This window comes from Pezoporus occidentalis, unplaced genomic scaffold (assembly GCF_034315485.1).
Source record: "Pezoporus occidentalis ecotype Australia unplaced genomic scaffold, CSIRO_AGI_Poc_V1 ctg37, whole genome shotgun sequence".
Taxonomy (NCBI): domain Eukaryota; kingdom Metazoa; phylum Chordata; class Aves; order Psittaciformes; family Psittacidae; genus Pezoporus; species Pezoporus occidentalis.
Window position 1 is genome coordinate 4,356,856 of NW_026915691.1, and position 18,948 is coordinate 4,375,803.

At 43.5% G+C, this 18,948-nt stretch overlaps 1 protein-coding gene across 1 annotated transcript; it reads left to right on the plus strand.

Moving 5' to 3' along the window:
- Positions 1 to 315: 315 nt before the first annotated feature.
- UBE2L3 (ubiquitin conjugating enzyme E2 L3) lies at positions 316 to 18,722 on the plus strand. The gene is made up of 4 exons (XM_062631441.1): positions 316 to 432; positions 8,574 to 8,669; positions 12,492 to 12,678; positions 15,950 to 18,722. The coding sequence occupies exons 1-4, from the start codon at positions 406 to 408 to the stop codon at positions 16,102 to 16,104; spliced, it is 465 nt and encodes a 154-aa protein (XP_062487425.1). The 5' UTR covers positions 316 to 405; the 3' UTR covers positions 16,105 to 18,722.
- Positions 18,723 to 18,948: the final 226 nt, after the last annotated feature.

Sequence of the window (18,948 nt, forward strand, 5' to 3'; positions counted from 1 at the left end):
AATAAAACAAGCCACGCCAGAACGTTAAAGCGTTGGGCTAGGATTAAAACCGCGCTGGGACAAAAGACATCCCCGAGCGCTGGAGGAAGGCGGGCAGCCGGCCCTCAGCGAGCGGCTGCCGCAGGAGCCCCGGCCCGGGAGGCTGCAGGCCGGTCCCGGCCCGGCGCGCTCCTCTGCCCGCAGGACGGAGCCGCGCTGCCGCACAGGCGCGGCGCTGCCCGGCCCGGCCAGGCTCTGTGGGCAGCGCTGCGGCCGCCGGTGCGGGGCGGTGACCGGCGCGGCCCGAGGGGAGCGGAGCACAGCCCAACCCCGCCAGCCCGCCCCCGCCGCCGCCCCAGGAAGCGCAGGGCTGTAGCGCCCGGCCCGCCGCCGCCATGCATTGTGGGGCGGCAGCAGCAGAGCAAGATGGCGGCCAGCAGGAGGCTGATGAAGGTAAGAGCCAGCGCCGCGCCGGGCAGGGCCGGTGGGCGGGCGGCAGCGGGCACCGTTCTCCGCCCCGGTACCCCTCCGGGTGCGGGGGGCAGTGTTCCTTGCCGCGGCCCGGCGGGGCGGCCTCCTCCCGTCCCCTCGGTGGCACCCCGGGCTGGAGCGACCGGAACGGGAGCCGCCGGCTCCTAGGCCGCGGCCGTGAGGGGCCGCGCTGTCTCTCCCGCCGCCTCCCGGTGCTCTAGCAGCGCTCCGCAGCCCCCGGCCGCCCCCCGGCGCTGGGTGGGGGCACTCAGCGGCTGCCGCTGGCCGCAGCGGGCCGCCCCGTCCCCCTCCCTCGGGGGGCTCCTGCGGTGACTAAGCAAAGAGGAAGGGCCGAGGGGGGGAAGGAAACGGAGCTGCCGGGACGCCTCGCCCCCCGGCCGGGGCGCTGCCCGGGGCGGTGTGAGGGGTCGCCCCGCCGGCGGTGGTGCCGCATCCGCGGCGCGGTCGCCGGCTCTGCCCGCGGGAGGGCTCGGCCGGGCGCGGGGCAGCGCCCTGTCCTCCCGCCCTGCGGGAAAGGGTTCGCCCCTGCCCCGCTCCCCCCTTGCTGAGGAACCTTCCCCGGGCGTTCATGGGTGAGATAATTTCGTTTTCGCTGTATGGGAGGGTGACCTCTTCCTTGTATGAGTAAGAGATTTATCGCGCTGAAACGTGGACCTGGGTTCAGAAGTTTCCTTATTCACTGCGGACGCGGTGCTGTTTCTGTTTTCGCTGTGTTTGCTCGGAAGTGTGGCTGATACTCGTAAATGTAAACGCGGCCTCAGCTGGGCTTTAACCGGGAGCACGTTTAGTTTGTTGTGAAATACGGCTTGGGATTGTGTTTCTCCTCATTTAGCTTGAGGAGTACATACTTTCAGAAAATGGTGACCATTGACCCCAAAGCATGCGAGTTTATTCTATGTGTTGTGTATAATTGCCAGTTAACATCACAGGCTGCGTGCAGTGGGGTTTGCCTGGGACGTGCATACACAGCGGTGTTAAATTTAGTCATCTATAAAGCGCTGTGGCAATACCCTACAGTATTTGCATGCGAAGTGCCTGTAGCGTAAATCAATGAACTTCACAGGCTGGTCCTGTGAAACGTAGGGGGAAGACCCGGCAACTGTCTGGTGTACTAAACCCCCTGTCCCTGTGGGGTGCAGTGTATCCCTGCGTTAGGATCTGACAGATACGGGGCGTTTCTGTTAAATTTAGTATTTGAATATCAGGTTTGCAGCTGGCTTTGAGAACGTGGAGCCCTGGTGGGGCTGGGATGTGTAGAATGGTTGAAGTTGCGTTTCCTTAATTGTGCAGGTACATAATTAACCATTGCAGCCTGGTTATTTTTGAAGAAACAAATAGCTCAGCAGTGCTTTCACAAAGCTAGTTTTGTTGTTTAAAATGGGCTGTGGAGTGATTAAACATTACCTGGTGGATACGTTGTGTGCAGTCATTCCTATATATTAAATTAGTAACAATTTAATTGTCCTGAAGGATCCTGATGAGAGGGCATTCATTTCTGTATTTCATTTTTGATAGTTATGTATTGGCACAGCTTTAGTTTTGTCATCAGCGGATATTTATGCTTATCCTAAAGTCTGTAGCTTTATACTGAAATGAGGTTTCCCTTAGTTTCTGATAGTAAACAACCATTTAATTCTGTATGCTTGCAAGCCAGCTTTTCTGCCTGTTTTGAACCAAAGTGTTAATTCTCCAAAAGCATGTCATTATTGTTCTGGTAGGGGAAACATATTTCCAATCATTCCTTCTTTTGAAATTTAAACTAGAACATTAAAATCTTGACATTAAAGTAAAAAAAAATTGTTCTTACTATCTGCAGAGCCTCTTGCTGTTCAGTCCTGCTCCTCAGTGCAGTTCCAGTGTCCTTCTGAAACGCTAGTTAGTGCTTTAATCTGCCACTGAAATGCTGTAAAAATGGATTTTGACAACATGACCTCCTTCTTTTTTGGAGAACAGTGTGGCAGTTGCTGCTCGGAGGGAGGGGTCTAGGAAGGAAGAAGGCATCAGTCGCTTCCCTCTTAAATTTTTACTTTCATTTCTATTGCCTGACGTTTGTGGGTTGCATGTGTGTGTTTTGTGCCAGTTCAAGAGCTGCGAGGTGCTGCATCCCATGGTTTGTAAAGGCTGTTCAGTAAGCAGCCACCTTCATGCCTTTTGGAGAGTCGAGTCACAGCCCAAATGGCTTTGAGTTTTGCCATTCAACTCGGTAGGAACACGGTAGAGCTCTGGTACAGATGATGTAATCTGGGTTGCTGCAGTGTGATGATGTTTCAAAGGTCCAGACTCGCATGTGTATCAACTCAGTATCGTTAAAGTTCCAAATGCATAGACCTGCTTTAAAAAAGTCTTTCACAGTGGTGTTTTGCACTGTGGAAGAGTCTCTGGTGTGTCTTTCTCAGGGTTGTAGAATGAGTGTTTATAACTAAAGGAAACAGAGGTTTTCAGTGTGCCACTCAATTATGTTTAATTTAGGATAAGCATTAACTGTCTTCTCTTCGAGCTAAATATCAGGTTTGTCTTCAGTAAGTGAGAACAAACTTTGACCCTTTTATAGGTCACATAAAATAAAACAATTACCATTTCCTTCAGGTCTTGCCAACGTTTTGAAGTGCTGCATTTTTTCTGGGCTCGTGTCATGCATCGTAGCTATTGGTGTTAATCACAGTGGCTCAGAGAGGCTGCATGTAGTGAGCTCGTAATAACATGCTGTCTGCCTGTAGAAAACTGGGACTATGAGTATAGCTTTCCTCTTCCAGGTGGAAATGGGAGTCCTTTCCAGCTTCTGAAAGCCTTTGTATCTTCAGTTTGCAAGCCTCCTTGTGAAAGAAGCAGCACAATTTTGCCATTGTACAGTTCACTTTGAAACAGAAAGTCAAGTTATAACAAGAATAAGATTGTCTTGTTATCTCAGGGTCTGTTTGAGCAAATTACCTTTCCTAGGCCAAATACCTTATTTATGGCCTATTTTTGCAGAGCTTTCTACCATCAAATAGGCTAAGTGAAGTTCTCTGTGCTGATTCACAGAAATCGGTGGAGGTGTGCCCTTCCCAGGAGCTCTCCTAGGTTAGCGAAATGTGCAATAAACATAGCTAATGAATCATATTCCAGTGACATCTGAGGTGGAGTTTTGATCTGTGAGCCACCATTACACCTCTTCAAAGAGCCACAGTTGTCAGATCTTGACTCCTCATGAAATGTGAGAGGTGGGAATAAAGCAGTCTTTGTCAGGGATATGTTATGGATGATCTCTCAGGGTAAAAACAGACCAGTGTAGAGTAATTATATTTAGGGAAGGATCTAAGGCTGCTTCTTTGAAGGGAGCTCCTTTGCTTCATGACCCTTTCTCATGAAAAGCAGACTGTCTCCAAACATGTATGATTGGGAACATAGATCTCCAAGAGACATGCCAGAGATTTCAGTGAAATGCTTTTCACAGTTGCCACCCGCTAATGTAAAACAAGCTGTTCTCCAGCTGAGATCCGTAGCCAAAAACTATGTGGAGAGGTAGTGGGTAGTTGTGAAGGGAAGGCTATTTCGGTGCTAGATAGTTGGAGTACTTGTCTGATGGTGTACTAGTGTGCGGTACTGAGATGCACCTTCAACGGCTGCGTTTGGAGGAGGCTGTCCTGTCCCATGTGTGGAGCTGCTCCCTTCTGTGTTGATGTGTGATGTGATCGAGCTGAGGTGTCTAAAGTCCACGCTTTTGTTTTCTTGGGTGTAGTTGTTAAAAAGTATCTTTAGTATTAAAAATTGAAAACGGATTTGAAGCGTAAATAACACTTCAGATGCGTAGTGAGGTGTGCTGGCGATTGTTTTAATCTTACTGTGTTCATTCTGCTTCCACAATTGCAGTCAGACGTTTATGCAACTGGTGAACTCTGTGACAAAAGCCAGGTACACGAGGCCACACCCAGGTACCTGCTGTGGATGGCCTGTGATCCCCAGTATGCTGGGAGCTGGTGCACACTGTAGCCCTCCCAAAGAAAGGGGCTTTCAACAACTTTGGTATTCTAAATTGGCTCCATCACCATTTCTCAGTAACAAGGGAAATGTGGCTTTGAGCACTGTACGGTTGTTCTGATGCAGACAGGAGAACGCTGATTCGTTTTCCCGTTTTGAAACTGAGAATTGGCAAAAGGATTTTTAATCAAATGAAAATACCTTGCCAAAAAGCAGAATTACTCGGTCGATAGAAGACGGGAGCATGCAGGATTGTAATGTTGCAGAGGTAACTTGCTGATAGTTCTTGTAAGAGCCAGAATTTGGTTTGCTTTTTGGGTGGTTTTGTGGCTTTGTTTTGCTAAAGTCATGTTTTGTTTTAAGGTGTTTTAACACTTCTCTGTATGAGGTTCAGAAAGTAAAACTGTGCCTTATCAGTGTTGGGGAGCCTGTTTATCTTTGTCAGGCTGCTTTTAGAGAGCGTGTTTATAAATAGGGAAGCACAAATTGTAAACAGTAGAGAGTCATGTTTTAGAGGTATTTCAGGAGGCTTGGTTTTCTTTGGCATTTAATAGCATTTTGGGCTTGATGCAGAGCTTACCGAAGTCAATGTGAGCTCTTAGGCGTATTCCCATATTCCTGGGTTGCACTCCTACAACTGCTTGTCTGCATTTTCCTATCTGGCTTGGTTTGTTAGAGAAGTCCCAACAGTTGAAAGATGGATGGCCAAAACAATTGCAGGGTTTTAAATGACTCAACTGCATTTTAAGCTGATGTAACTAATTTTCAATTTCAGAAACAGAATTTTGTGCTGAACACCATGAACGATTACACAATATTGCAAATCGAAGTTTTAAATCCTTATTGTATGAGAGGTAGCGTGTGCTTTTATGGCCACCTTCAGCGTTATACTTGGAGATCAGGCACCACCTCTGAAATGTTTTCTCCATTTCGTGCGCTGTGTGTAACACTGAATACAGCTAAACTGCAAACAGCCCCTCTCGAGAGCCTGTGCAATAAGGCTTTTCTATTTCACAAATGGGGAAGCCCAGTGCAGCAAGGTCACGTGCAAGGTTGATAACAGTGGGCATGAAGGCTGACTGAAGCCCTTATTGCAGTCCTTCAACCTTTAGTTACACTCCTCACTTGCTCCTTTAATTATGTTACTTGATGAAATGAAGGGGTGGAGGACAAGAAAAGGAATTAATCTATTTACTGTCTGCCTAGACTCTTAAGTAGTATTTTGAATTAAATATCTGGACTGTATCCTTTTACCACATAAAGTAATTTTTGTCCCTTTGGACTTGTTCAAGCCCATGTTAAATGCGGTGTCCACTTTTAATCTGTGCTGTTTGGAAGTATTTAGTAGTTCATTCACTTTTTTAGCAGTACATTTATAGTGTAGCTGTGTCTGCCTCTGGAGCTCTGAGGCAGTTCGAGCTTTACTGTGGGGTTTGATACTTGCCAGAAGAAAAAAACAAAACACCTCCCCTCACACCCTTAAATGAGTGGTGAATCTTATGGAGCACTAGACACAAGACCTCTAACAGCATGACTTAGGAGTATAATATTGCATTGTGTTTGTGGGGACAGTAGAATGAAAACCAAGCTATTTGTAAGCAAGTCTGACATGGAATTGGTTAGTTGGGAGTGACATGAAATCTTAAACACTTTGGGTGTAAGTGATTTCTCTTATAAATGAATTGGAATCTGTCTTAAGCATGGAGTTCAGGCAAGTCCTCTGCCAAGGTAGGTTTGATTCTCTTTGCAGGCCTGCCTGTGTGGGAGGAAAAGAATTGCCTCATTTATCCCCATCTATTCGTGTGTTGGACCCAAGGCAGCAGCAGCACAGGATATAGTCCTGATACACTGAAGTAATTTAGCACTTTCTTGATTCTGAAAGTGAATTCCTGCAAAGGCTTCACAGGTCAGTGTAAAGAGGAAGATGTTTGAATTGTTTTCAGCTAGTTCTTTAGTATCCTTTAGACTGTTTATTTCCCTCTCTCATGTGGTGGACTTGAGGGAAAATGGGGAGCAATTTTCATACTTGTTTTAAACTTTTCTTTCATTTCATACAGAGTTTTACAGTTTGGAATGATCTCTGTGTTGGATTCTCGCATTTCTTAATTCTGCATCCGTTTTTTTAACCTGAATCTAGTTATGAAATCAGGTGTTCAGTTCTCCTGTAATGCGAAGCCATGCTTTTCCAGTTTGTTCTATTAGCTTAGTAGCCACGCTTGAATTGTGGAATCCCAGTATTCCCTCTTTCTGTGCCTGGGCAATAGTTCTCTGGGCCAGAAACGGTGTTAATGCTATCATCTGAACTTGTTCTGCATGGAAGCTGCACTCCCACTGGGACATTGTGGGGGCATTTCTGTCCTGTGGATAATGTTTTTAATGTAGTAACTAGAAAATTGTCCAAACCCGTTTTTCTTTCCTTCTTTTAGAGTGAAGGTACTTGTGATGCATGTTTATTTATGCTTAAATACCTAGTGGTTAATTAGCTTATTTTGTTCCCAGTGTTTGGTACATTACATCTAGTGTGGAATGGGATTTATCCCTTCTACGTATTGTGGAGTAGTGGTTTGCCAGGACTTCGCAGTTCTGTATGTGTAGGAAGTGAACTGCTCACAACTGGGTTACTGTCCTGACCCTGATGGGAGAGATGGTCTGGTTCAGTCAGACGCTGCCTCAGCTGCTGCTCTGAGCACTCAGCACTACCATGAGGCTGGATTTGCAGTTTCAGTGGGCAGAAAGGATCTCCTATAGCTGTGATAATAAAGGTTATTTTCTTTTGAGTATTTTGGGTTGCTCTGTATCCCTGTAAATGTGCTTCATGGGATTACTGGGTGGGTTTAAGATGTTTTCCTGCTGTAAGGAAATAGGATAATCCTCTGATCCTTTTCTAAAAAAAAAACAACCCCAAAACAAACCACCCAAACTGTGTGTGATGTTGCATAAATCTAACAGCAGTGGAATCTGGGGATTAGTCCACAGGCCTAGACTAAATAGTTGGGTGCAGTGTGATGGAGACTGTATTGGGCATCTGTTCAGCATCCAAGACTCTGAGGTTAAAACTATAGTGTTCTGAGTATGCTCTTGCTTTTGTGAGTGCAGTGGGTGGGAATCTAAATGCTCATCTGATGCGTGGCTGTCATGTGGGGTTTGTTGGGTTTTTTAATGTGCATTTGGAAATCTCATTTTCCCATTGGGTTTTTATCGTGATGCTAAGTTTATGCAAGAGATTACTGCAAGTATTAAATCTCTGCCAGTCGGATGCAGAAAGGTTTGATGAACACAGAGCTGGTTTAGGAAAAACACCTGGGCAGTAGAGCACTCATAGCAAGAAAACTGATCTTTCTTTGTTTTCAGGCACAGTGCCTTTGCTGTAGTTGGTGTTTTATCAGTGATACACAGCTCAGTTCTGCAAATGCACTAGTGCCCAGTGAGGAGCTATGTGCTGCAGAGTGCTCCAGTGTTGCTGTATAAGCGACATTTTTCCTAGCCTATGTGGACATGCAGGCATGTGCTTCAGTTTTGAAAGCACCAGGAGAGCTTTATATGTAACTATAGAGGACTTCTAAATTTGAATTCAGTTAAATTAAAGAGAGAACTGCTGAATTCAACAGCAAAGGGCTACAGTTGCTGTTTGGGGGTGGGCAGAAGTGAAACCTTGAGGTGTTTCTGGCTAGGTCTCATGAAATACCCCACGAAGTGGTTGCTACTGTAGGGCTTATACATAGTTTTAATTATAAAATGTCTAAATACTTGTTTTGGTGATACCTGGATCACCAGCTGATACACTCTATTTCTGTGTCTCGCAGTTATCGGTAGTCTGTTACCAAGGCATGGGTTTGCATTTGAGATACAAAAACACCTTTAAATGCATTTTACTTTGTTGTGTCTGGAACAGTGTTAATAACAATGTGGGGTTGTATTTTCCTGACACACAGGCATGCACACACACAAGTGGGTTTCTAATCCCTTGACTCAGAGAATTTTACTTCTCACAGCACGCAATTTCGTTTCTTGTCTGTGTGGGCTGCACCACTGAAACCTCAAACTTCTTAGTGTTAAAGAAACCCATGTTGACCTCTGAGTGTTTTGAAGAGTGGACATGAGCATCTTTCTTAATACTGTCACTAACTTACACTTTGTTTTTTCAGGAGCTTGAAGAAATCCGCAAATGTGGAATGAAAAACTTCCGTAATATCCAGGTTGATGAAGCTAATTTATTGACCTGGCAAGGGCTTATTGTTCCTGTGAGTATAGATCACTCTTTATTCCAGTGAGCTTTAAAATAAAGCGAGGATCATTTCTCCCTCAGATCCATAGCTCAGTAGCACTGCTGGTGACCGTTAGATAATGTTTGCACCCTGACAATCTCTTTGATTTCTATAAACCCTGGCTTTCACAGCTGTGGGCTTGTGCAAAAGCTGGTTGTTCATAAATACAGTGTAAGTTTATTCAGCAGCATCTTAAACATACTCTGGGCAGGGAAATGTGCTCCTGGATTTCATTCTTGTCTCTTTTCAGACCTCTTGTGTGATCTCCCTGTCTCCTTTTATTTGAGTGTCTTCTGTGTTTGGTTTTATCCCAGACTGATAATGTTAGGAGGTTATTTCTTGCAACTAGCCTGAAGAAAAATCCATATGTAATTGAAAGGTCTGTGGTCAATACCTACTTGGATGCTTCCTTATTGTAGGCCTGGTCCAACATGGGGCCACAGCTGGCAAGCACTGTGGACTCTGCTGGCACCGGGTTACTTGGGAGGGGTGTTGGAAGCAGGGAGCAAATGAAGTTTGTGGTTTATTACATTAAGCTTAAAGTACAATATCTGAAAAAAAAAAAAGATGAAAAATTTTGTTTACTCCTTAATTTTTTTTAATCGACTGGCTGCGTTTCTAGGAGAAAATTGAGTACTGGAAAAGGTTTGATGCCAGGAAAGGGCTTAGGTTTTCAGAAGTGAGCTTTTAAAAGGAAGTCTCTTTGTTTAGGCATTAATTAAAAAACACAATTCATATTTTTAAAAGCACTGCAGTCTTGTAAGAGAATGTTTGACAGAAGTAGATAACTGCTGTATCGGTCAAATAGAGAGGGGAAAGCAGGAAATCTGGTATATTAAATTCATTGGTTGACAGTCAACTTGTTTTTTTCACCTCTTGTAATTTCTGCTGTCATGGCCCGTGCTCCCTTTGTTACATGAGCTACTTCTAAGCCTGCAGCAGTAGAGGCTGTGCCACTACTGGGCATTGGTTCTGCTTTTCATTGGGAGCTGCCTGAATGGTCACCCTGAAACCACAACCAGTGGCAATCTGGTTTTGTATTATAAGACCTTGAGACATCTCTTTAGCAGTGCTGCTGCTTTGTTAGTTGGAGGCCATTCCTGAATTCAGGTCATGCATGCTGAGGTAATAGCTAGGCCTTTAAATACTGTAGGACACCTTTAGTTTACTGCTTACTTATATTCCTGGAGGAGTTCCTTGGAGTGGCTGAGGCTACCCTTGCAAATAAAGCAAGCGGGATTTGACATTAAAATATGACAGATCTTTAATAAGCCACCTGGATATTTGTGGTTCATGTGTAACAGTTTGCTGCTTTGATAAAACTGTGAAGCAGTACAAGACTGGTAAATGTGAATGATAAAGCAAAACACCAAAATATTTATTCCTGTTAAAATCCTCAATATGTGGTGTACAGCATCTATTTTAAGTTTCTGCTCACTAGAAACCTACTGTTTGTTTTGCAGAAGTTCACATTTTAAGTGTTTAGATGCCGCAAACCATGCTTCATACCTGCCTTGTGGTCTATAACAGGCCCTGTTACAGAGGAAATAACCTTAAATTTACTAATGATTGCTCAAGTTAAGAGGGAATTTTGTCATGAAATTACAATTCCTATAGTAATTAATTGTTGTGTTGTAAGTGTTCAAAGAGTATGGTTTATTATTTTCAGGGTACGCTATAGAAGATGCTTTAGTCTTAGCATAATTTTGTAGCTGTTGCAATGCTGCAGTTGATGGCTTCAAGCTCTAATGCACAAGCTGGTTGTCGGTTCAGTTTTTGCTTTTGAAGGTTTACATGCTGCTTCCATTTTAGCAAATGTTCCTGCTTTGTGTTTAAAGATCTGTCACTCCTACTTTAGCAGGACTAACCAGTTATCAGTTATAACTAGGCATTACTTTGGGTAGCTGCTTAATGAAGGTGTGAGAGATGCAAAGGTTGGTATTTTTACCAGTGTTCATCCAGAATTATTGCAAGCAATACTGCTTTAAAAGGTTTTGTTGTGTGTAACATACTTTGTTCTTCTGAACCACCGTTAGTTCTTAAGGGTGTTTACTCAGTTGAGCAGCAAATTGAAGACAGCTTGTCAACTCCTTTTCCTATTCTGTAGAATAAGGTAGTTTATGTAGTTTGTACTGTGCATGGTAAAGGTACACTGATTTCAACATCAAAACAAGTCTATCTGCCCCAGGCTCCATGTTCTTGTCAGGTACAGTTGGTGTACTGTGAGTTTCATGTCACTCAAGCAAAGCTGCTTGCTATGGACAAACTTTTGCAGACTAAGAATACTCCAAGTGAGTGTTAGTTATGTTTGTCACTTGTGGTTTAGTATTTATGATTCTGCTTCTCTCCCTTGTCAGTGTCAAAACAAATACAGCAAATAATTGGAGACTGATTGCTTGCATATTCTGGTTTGTCTGTTGAAAACACAAACAGCTCTTTACATACATTTTTTGTTCAATTTATTGGTGGGTTATAGTGAAGGACTATTCTGACAAAGTCAAGCAGAAAATGCACAGTTTTAAGCCAGGGCAGTCCCCGTATCAGTTCAATGAACATCCTCACAAACTATACCATGTGATGGAGACAAGAGCAAGTGAGCTGCAGGGGAAGAGGGCACTAACTGCTTCAGTTGTTACCACCACCACAACTTACTTGTAAAACTTCCAAAGCATTTAGGGTTGCTTGGATAAAAAGTGGTTTTCAGGCCACTCCAGTTACCTTTCCTTGACCACAGAAATCATTGCCGTACTTAGAAACGCACAGCCAGGGGTCTCCATATGGATAAAACTAAAACTAAATGTGTTCTGTTGAACAGTATTTTAATAGAATGCTCTTCACCTCCAAATATTAGTAAGCCTTTTTCAGCTCCTGGGGTGGGTTTGATTGCAGGGAGTGGTTTGGTTGCTCATGAAGAATGTGTGTGGTTGTACTTCACACTAACTGGAAACTTTCATCCTTTGATTCTTGTTCCCAGAGTGTTTGGAAAGGCTTCATGCCATAGTTACTGTTTTTGGTGCAGAATGGTGTTTTCATAAGCTTTACATGTAGCAATAGTTTATTTTTCTTCTGCAGTTAGCATCTGAAGCACTAACAATAGTCTCACAGGTTTTCTAAATGAGATTCTGGGCATTGTTTTTTCTGTTGCAGCATGAAGCACTACTTGGCTTACTTCAGGTTTCTCTCATCATGCTCCTTCAGCAATGATCTGATAAGAGTGGGTGCTAAAACTGCGTACAAATTCAGAATGTTCTCATCAGCAGACGCAGTGAATATCTATCTTTAGTGCTGTTGAATACTCAGCACATTTCTGTGTAGTCAGCACAAAAATGTTCTCGGAACGTACAGGGAAATCTGACAAATCAAATTGCTTTGCTGTGTTGTGAGACACATAAAATAGCTAGGTTTAGAGAGAGCAATTTTCCTTGTCAGCTTCCTGTTTGTATCTCAAAGGGTTTACACTGCTTTTTGGAACACAAAGTTGGGAGTGAAGCTACCTAGTAGATAGGACTTTGACTTTGGAGTAAATGGGACTGGGTGCTTTCTTACCAGTAGAAATGTCAGCCGATTTCAAAACAGTGATAACTCTTTTTCCAGGGTGAACACAGAGGTAGAGGCTGTCGTGCCTTTCTCTTACCAAGTAGGTTTTGATGTTTCCTGACGCACAGATACAGCAGTATGTGTTGGAAAAAAGTGCCTTTAGAAGAGGTCATTTGATTGATAGAAGCCCGGAGCATGCTTTTACTTAATTGTATCCATTAGAATATGCCAGATTCTTGACATTTTGCCTTCCTGTTGCAGGACAATCCTCCATATGATAAAGGAGCCTTCAGAATTGAAATCAACTTCCCAGCAGAATATCCATTCAAACCTCCTAAGATTACATTTAAAACAAAGATCTATCACCCTAACATCGATGAAAAGGGGCAGGTTTGTCTGCCAGTAATTAGTGCTGAAAACTGGAAGCCAGCAACCAAAACTGACCAAGGTAGGACTCCATGTGGAGAAAGAGCTGGGTATCAAAACCCATATATTGTGTTTAAATGTAAAGCTCGTCATCTGGTCACTGCGCTTACGGCGTATTCATTGTCATAAGATTTGTGTCATGAGTCAGGTGCTGTGAGCAACTCTTGTGGAATCTCGTTTTGTTGTTGGAACGTAAGGTGATGACGCTGACGCGTGGCACTGCCTCCTTTGGAAACCACAACACTCTTCGTGACCGAGCAGTTTATCGCGGGCGTGTGCTCGATGTGCCTAAAAACTCCGGTGGGATTTTGTCAGGGGGTTATTTCCTGTTTCTTTTTAAACAGAAACTTTATAGTTCAGAGGTGTTCATGACGTTCCTGTACCTAAGGACCTAAACCTCAAGGCTTTGTGTAGCTCTGTGCCGTGTGGCTCAGTGATTTGAACATAAGGTTTGAAATACATAGGGAGTCGTAAACAAAACCTGATGCCATAATGCAAATAAACTCTTGGATCTTAAAAGATCGCTGCTGTGAGGTTTGCTGTGTCGAGTGCCTTTGGGTAAGAATTCAAACACTTTAAGGAAAAAAGTTCCATCAGGTTCTGTGGCAGACTGAGAGTGGGATCCGAGTTGGGTTTTATTTCTGTTGTTGTTGCTTCCCTTTAGTTGGGGTGAGAATGTCATGTTTTTGGTAAGGTAATGATTGGTTTGATATTAAGCATTTATTATTTTACCTGTAGAAAGAGCAAACATCCTTGAACTGTGTATTTTTTAATAACACTAATTCAAATGAGTAGTGTTCATTACAGGAGCATCAGTGACACAGAAGTGTTTTGCTCTGTAGGAAGAGGTAGTTTCTTCTTTCAGTCCTCTGTAAGGTTATTTTCACTTGAACTGTGTTGCTGATAGTAGGCGATGCTGTATGGAAGATTGCTTTTTTCTGTGTGCTAACAAAACTACTCACAGTTTGCATGATTTTGCCACAAAGATGAAATGGGAAAATCCCTGTAGTTCTTTCAGTAAAGACCAAGCAGTTGCATGTTGGGGAAAGCCAAAGGGGCGGCAAAAAGGAACCTGTGAAATAGGTCAGTGAGTGGTTGATTAATTCCCGATTATACAAGACAAAGATCCTTGGAAGGCATGAAATGGAAACAATATGTAGCAGGTTTCTGTTAACACCTTGGCACTTCTCTTGTGAAGTAAAGGAACCATACATCTGCCTAGCTTGAAATGCAAGTGGCGTTGGTTGTGGAACTGCTGAAACAGTGGTTTGCATGCAGGAAGTAGTCAGTGTCTCCCTGAGAAAGAGCAGTTCCTTTTTTAACTGAGTGAATAAAAGCTGTGCTAAAATCAGAATCTGGAACAAACCCTGGGTACCAAAATACTGCAGATCTCTCCATTTCTGCTGTTTTCTGGTCTTCCATCTGTCTTTTAACTCTTTCTTCAAGAAGTTGTTTTAGTGTCAGCATCTGTTGTTACTACATGGTTGTATGAACCTGCAACAATGTTATTACAGCCTTGCTCAAGTGCCTGTTCACTTTTCTCCTGAACTCTTCTGCACTGAGAAATGAACTCCAGTAATGCAAGGTGATAAGTGTAGCATCCAAGTGTTTGGGTTTGATAGTCAGTTGTCAAGAACAGGGAGAGATTAGGTTCAGTGTAAGTCACTGATTTGCCTTTCATGGACTAAACATGCATCTTACTGCTGCACTTTCTATTAGTTTATGCTTACTATTAATACAGACTTTTGTGGTGTCATTTTAAAATGCTGTGGGTATTGAGGAAGCCCCTCAACAGCTTGTGTGTTTACACAGTAACACTTTCTCTATAGTGCTTTAGCAAGTTTGTTCTCAGTGAGAAGAGATTGTTGCATGTGGTATTGATGCTGATTTCATAAGTAATGATCAGTATGATGACAGTTGTTAGAAGTCCAGGACTGGTGAGTTCCTGCCAAGTGAGCTAGTATCATTTATAAATTCCTTAGGTAGCTGTTGCAGTTTAAGCTCTGGTTTGTGGTAAGAACTGTTCCTGTTCAGCAGTATAGTGATGGGTGTGCTTCTCTGGATTTTGAGTGTTTGTTTTGAGGTGTCTTCCCCATTCCTGTCAGATCAGGGTGGAAAAGAATATGAGCATGAAAAAAATCAGTGCTCTTAAAGAAGCCACTCTGGTATCCTGGCATCTACTGGAGTGACCAGCATTGTAGGAGCTGACACTGCAAAAGTAGGGAGGATCCAGTTAAACTGCAAAGCGGCAGCTTCAGAACAAGCGATGGGCTCTGATGTGTAGCTGAATTGTGGAGCTCCCTGTGGCTAAGGGGTTGGTTTGTTTGGGGAGCACAGCAGGAGGCAGCTGGCTGTACCATGCGATGCACAAAGGTAACAGTTCTGTTCCACTTACTTCGGAAACTCTTGGGGTGCTGCTTTGTGTTACTCTGGGTAGCCCAAACTTATCTCAAATGCAGTATTAATATTGTTGCACAGCAAAGTGCGTTTCCTGTGTCCACACTTTCTGTAGACTTGCCCAGTTACACGTGTGCCTGTTAGCAGATGGACATGGGAACTCCCTGCCTGCTGTGACCTGTCTGGCTTTAATTGGTTGGGAGAATGTATATGGGGAAAATGTAGCAATAAATGTCACTGTGGTGTGAGGTTTGCTGCCTGAGCGTTGAGTATAGCTCAGTTACTTTAAGAATGACATTTCCTTTGAAAGTGATGGGGAACGTTGATGAAATGGCTGTACACAGGGGGGTGAAAAGCATCCTGTAGTTCTTACCCATCTGTTTGACCAGCGTAGGTGGCTGGGCCAGTGGATGCATTTGGCAGTTCAGAAAAAAGGGAAGAGTTGTTCCCTGTAAGTAAGAGTTGTAGATAAAGAAAGCTGAGAAATGGTTTCCAAATGCAGTCTGGTTACAGCTGTGTTATTGTGACAGGTGATAGGAAAAATGCTTCACGATGGAAATCCCCTCATCACCCAAGCCCTTTTAGATGGACTTGTCCATGAAACACGGGCTCTTCCTTAGCCATAGTATTTTGGCTGGGATGCCAGTTACATGGGAAATAGTTTGTAGTGTGTTTTGGTCTCCATTCAAGTTTTGTTTACAAGTAGGATTTTCTGGTGTTCATTCACAGTCCTTGAACTAAATCTTGGCACATTGCTATGGCTCATTCATACCCAGGTTTATGGGACGTATTTAAAGGCAGTTAAAGCTCTTTTCTCACTGGGGAATTTTGCTTGCACTTTGATGTTTTCGAAATGAACCATCTTGGCCTGACGGTGTTTATACTTCTTTTGACAGTAATCCAGTCCCTCATAGCACTGGTGAATGATCCACAGCCCGAGCACCCCCTTCGGGCTGACCTAGCTGAAGAATACTCTAAGGACCGTAAAAAATTCTGTAAGAACGCTGAAGAGTTTACAAAGAAATATGGTGAAAAGCGACCAGTGGACTAAAACCTGACACAGTTGGTGTCAGCAACGTATGATAGAAGATCGGAGCAGTGCATTTGAGACACCCCGTAAAGCAGGACTCTATGGAAAATTGACAAGTGCCACCTTTCGGTGTTAACTTGTGGCTGTTACTAACTTTCTACAGTTTTCTTAATCAAAAGTGGGCTAGGTAACCTGTAAAGAAAGGATTAAAATTTAAGATGTTCTAGTTCTGCTTTCTTTGTTTAAAAATCACTGCTTCAATATACTTTAAAGTATGCTGTTTTCTTTTTCTTGTCAGAATTTATCAAAAATATCTTAGACTTATATTCTGCCCTTAAATTGAAAAGGTTGCGGCTGTCACTTATTTTTTCTGCAGTTCCCACTATCTTGAGTTCACTCAGTTCTTTATTGGATTTTATCCCCCTCCCCAAGCCGATGTCTTAGGAAAGAATATCCCAGTTCTGGCAGAAAATGATTGAGTGTTTGGCAGTTTTGTTTACTTTTCGTTCCAAATGTTGCACTGTGCTTTGTGGGACTTGCTGCAAGTTCCCCTTAACTTCAGTTTGTAACATAATAAATCAACAGATCCCACAAAACCAATCAGAAATAATGTCCAGGTCTCATGTAAATCTGGCTGATGTTACCACCAAATGTTTATTAAACGGGGAAACCCAAGTTTTTGTGTGCGTCATTGAATTAAAATACGGCTCATGTCCTGCTTTTGGAAAACTTTGGGGAAAAAAATTCTATAGCAAGTGAGTAGTGGAATGTGATTACAAACTTCTTTCACTTCTGTTCCTAACACCTCTGCAGAGCAGCTGGGGACGCGCACCCACAGAACAACAGCCCAACCAGTTCAGAAGAGTTTCAGAAACTGGGGACCAAGAGGTACCAAAGCGATAAACTGTGTTTTGAGTTAAAAACTGGTCATCTGGAGATGCTAATTTTGAATTCAAGTACTAAATCTGGCAGCACTGCTGCCCATCTTGGAACACTTCTCCATCAGAATGCGTAACAAATATCCATGTATTAATGGGATGGCACTTGTGCCATGTGCCAGCCCAATTGCTGCACAGCTCTGACTGAGAATGGGAGGAGAGCAGGGCTGAGCACTGACCTGTAAGGGAGTGCGCTTCGCTGCTGCTGCTCCTGTGTTGTGAAACCACACAGGTTAGATGATGTAATGAGTGCATCAGGTCTCATTGTGTCATTCTAACCTCATCAGGCAGAGCTGTGTTCCTGCTGCTGCCGGGCCCCCTGCAAATGCTGAAGGGGGAAGCCCTTTCTGCTCAGAACTGCGCGTCCTTTACTGCGCCTGTTGCTTTCTGCCTACGCCACTTCTTCCCCAGCCTAAAGCGTGACCGTAGCTACAGTCAAACTGCCATGCAGTCAAACTGCCGCCTCCTCCCGCCTCTTGAACTTGGGTAGGTTACTAAGCAAATCTCCACAAATCCACAGGGATCGGGGAGCACATATCATTGTGATATGCAGGAAGCTGAGTTAGAAAATCCCTCGTACCCAGGTGGTTGTCTGCACTCCTAAATTCAGATTTAATACAGCCTCTGCCTTTGCAACCTTTCAGAACTAGTGTGTCAAGCAGTAGGTCTCTTTTGGTTTTAATGTCTTGTATATTTGCTATTTCTTCATTCATCCCTCCCATCCGGCTTTCATTTCGACTTAGTGTAAACAATGACAGCTCAGTACCTCACCTCTGAAAGTACTTTGTTTTTATAAGTTAGGAAGCTAAGACATTCTATGTTTTAAGTGTTCTTAGACAGATTCTTTGGCAGGTAAATAAACCACATTCACCTTATTTACATGAAACTTGCATTTCCTGAGTGTTTTCAGGCTTGTGAGAGCACTGTATTACCAGATTTTCACATCTCTTGTGTCTTCATTTGCAGAAAGTTGGTACTGATTTTGTTTCATTCACGCTCGGATTCATAATAAAACAATGCCAAATTATCTGTCAAGCTGAAGTGTGTAACTTCCGCATCACGTGAGTCACTGTACCTTCCGATCATGTCTGTGGGCATGGAAACTCGCCATCCTTGAGATTTTAGTTAAAACAAGACTGTAGCACTAGTTGGCTGCCCTCGTTACTACTCAATCGCATACTTTCTGGTTGTGAGCCTCTCAGGTCAAAGACTGCGTTTCTCTGAACCGGTGTGACTCGGATGCCGTTGAAGGGAGCTGGAAGGGCTGTGTAACACGAGGAGCTCCACTCCATCCCTGCAGGCCTACAGCAGCACTACACCAGCTATTCCGATTTCATCTGCAAAGGTCACATAGAAGACAGATATCGCCATCAGTTCTCTGGGTGTGCTCGGCATAGTTCATTTTCTAAACTACAAGATGTGTAACCCAAGTGATGGCTTTTGTTTGTAGGCAGCCCTCTGGAAAAAGATCAGATACTGTGCTGTATGCTTGAAGTCTGAGGAAAATAAATCACAGTATGAAGTCCTATGTTAACTCAGGAAATCAAGCTCTTGTTCTCTCCGGTTCCCTAAGCCATGCTGAATTCTAAACGTGCAGTTTAATATCCAAAATACAACATGCTGGTAAAACTACACCCAGGAGTACTGGTATAGGCTTCCTGCAATTCCATTCTGCTACCCTAATAAAAATTTGCTCTCAAAGGCTTTGTGGCATGGTTTTCTTTTCAGAAAGGGGGGATTTAGACTTTTTTTTTAAGTGTTCTGGTATAGTGATGCTCCTCCTTTATCTCTGTGTGCTTTAGGCAATTTAAAAGTTCCCTGTTTCAAAGTCTTTTAGTAGCTCTTTATTAGTTTCTCTATTTAAAACTCCCTTGCATTTAAAAGAACACTCTGGGTTCAGCACTGTTCATTTAAAAACAAGGAATTT

Excerpts from the sequence above, each read along its gene's own strand:
- UBE2L3 (XM_062631441.1), top strand. The coding sequence starts at position 406 with ATGGCGGCCAGCAGGAGGCTGATGAAG. Across the intron at positions 433-8,573 it reads CCAGCAGGAGGCTGATGAAG|GAGCTTGAAGAAATCCGCAA; the intron begins GTAAGAGCCAGC and ends TTGTTTTTTCAG. Across the intron at positions 8,670-12,491 it reads GGCAAGGGCTTATTGTTCCT|GACAATCCTCCATATGATAA; the intron begins GTGAGTATAGAT and ends TTCCTGTTGCAG.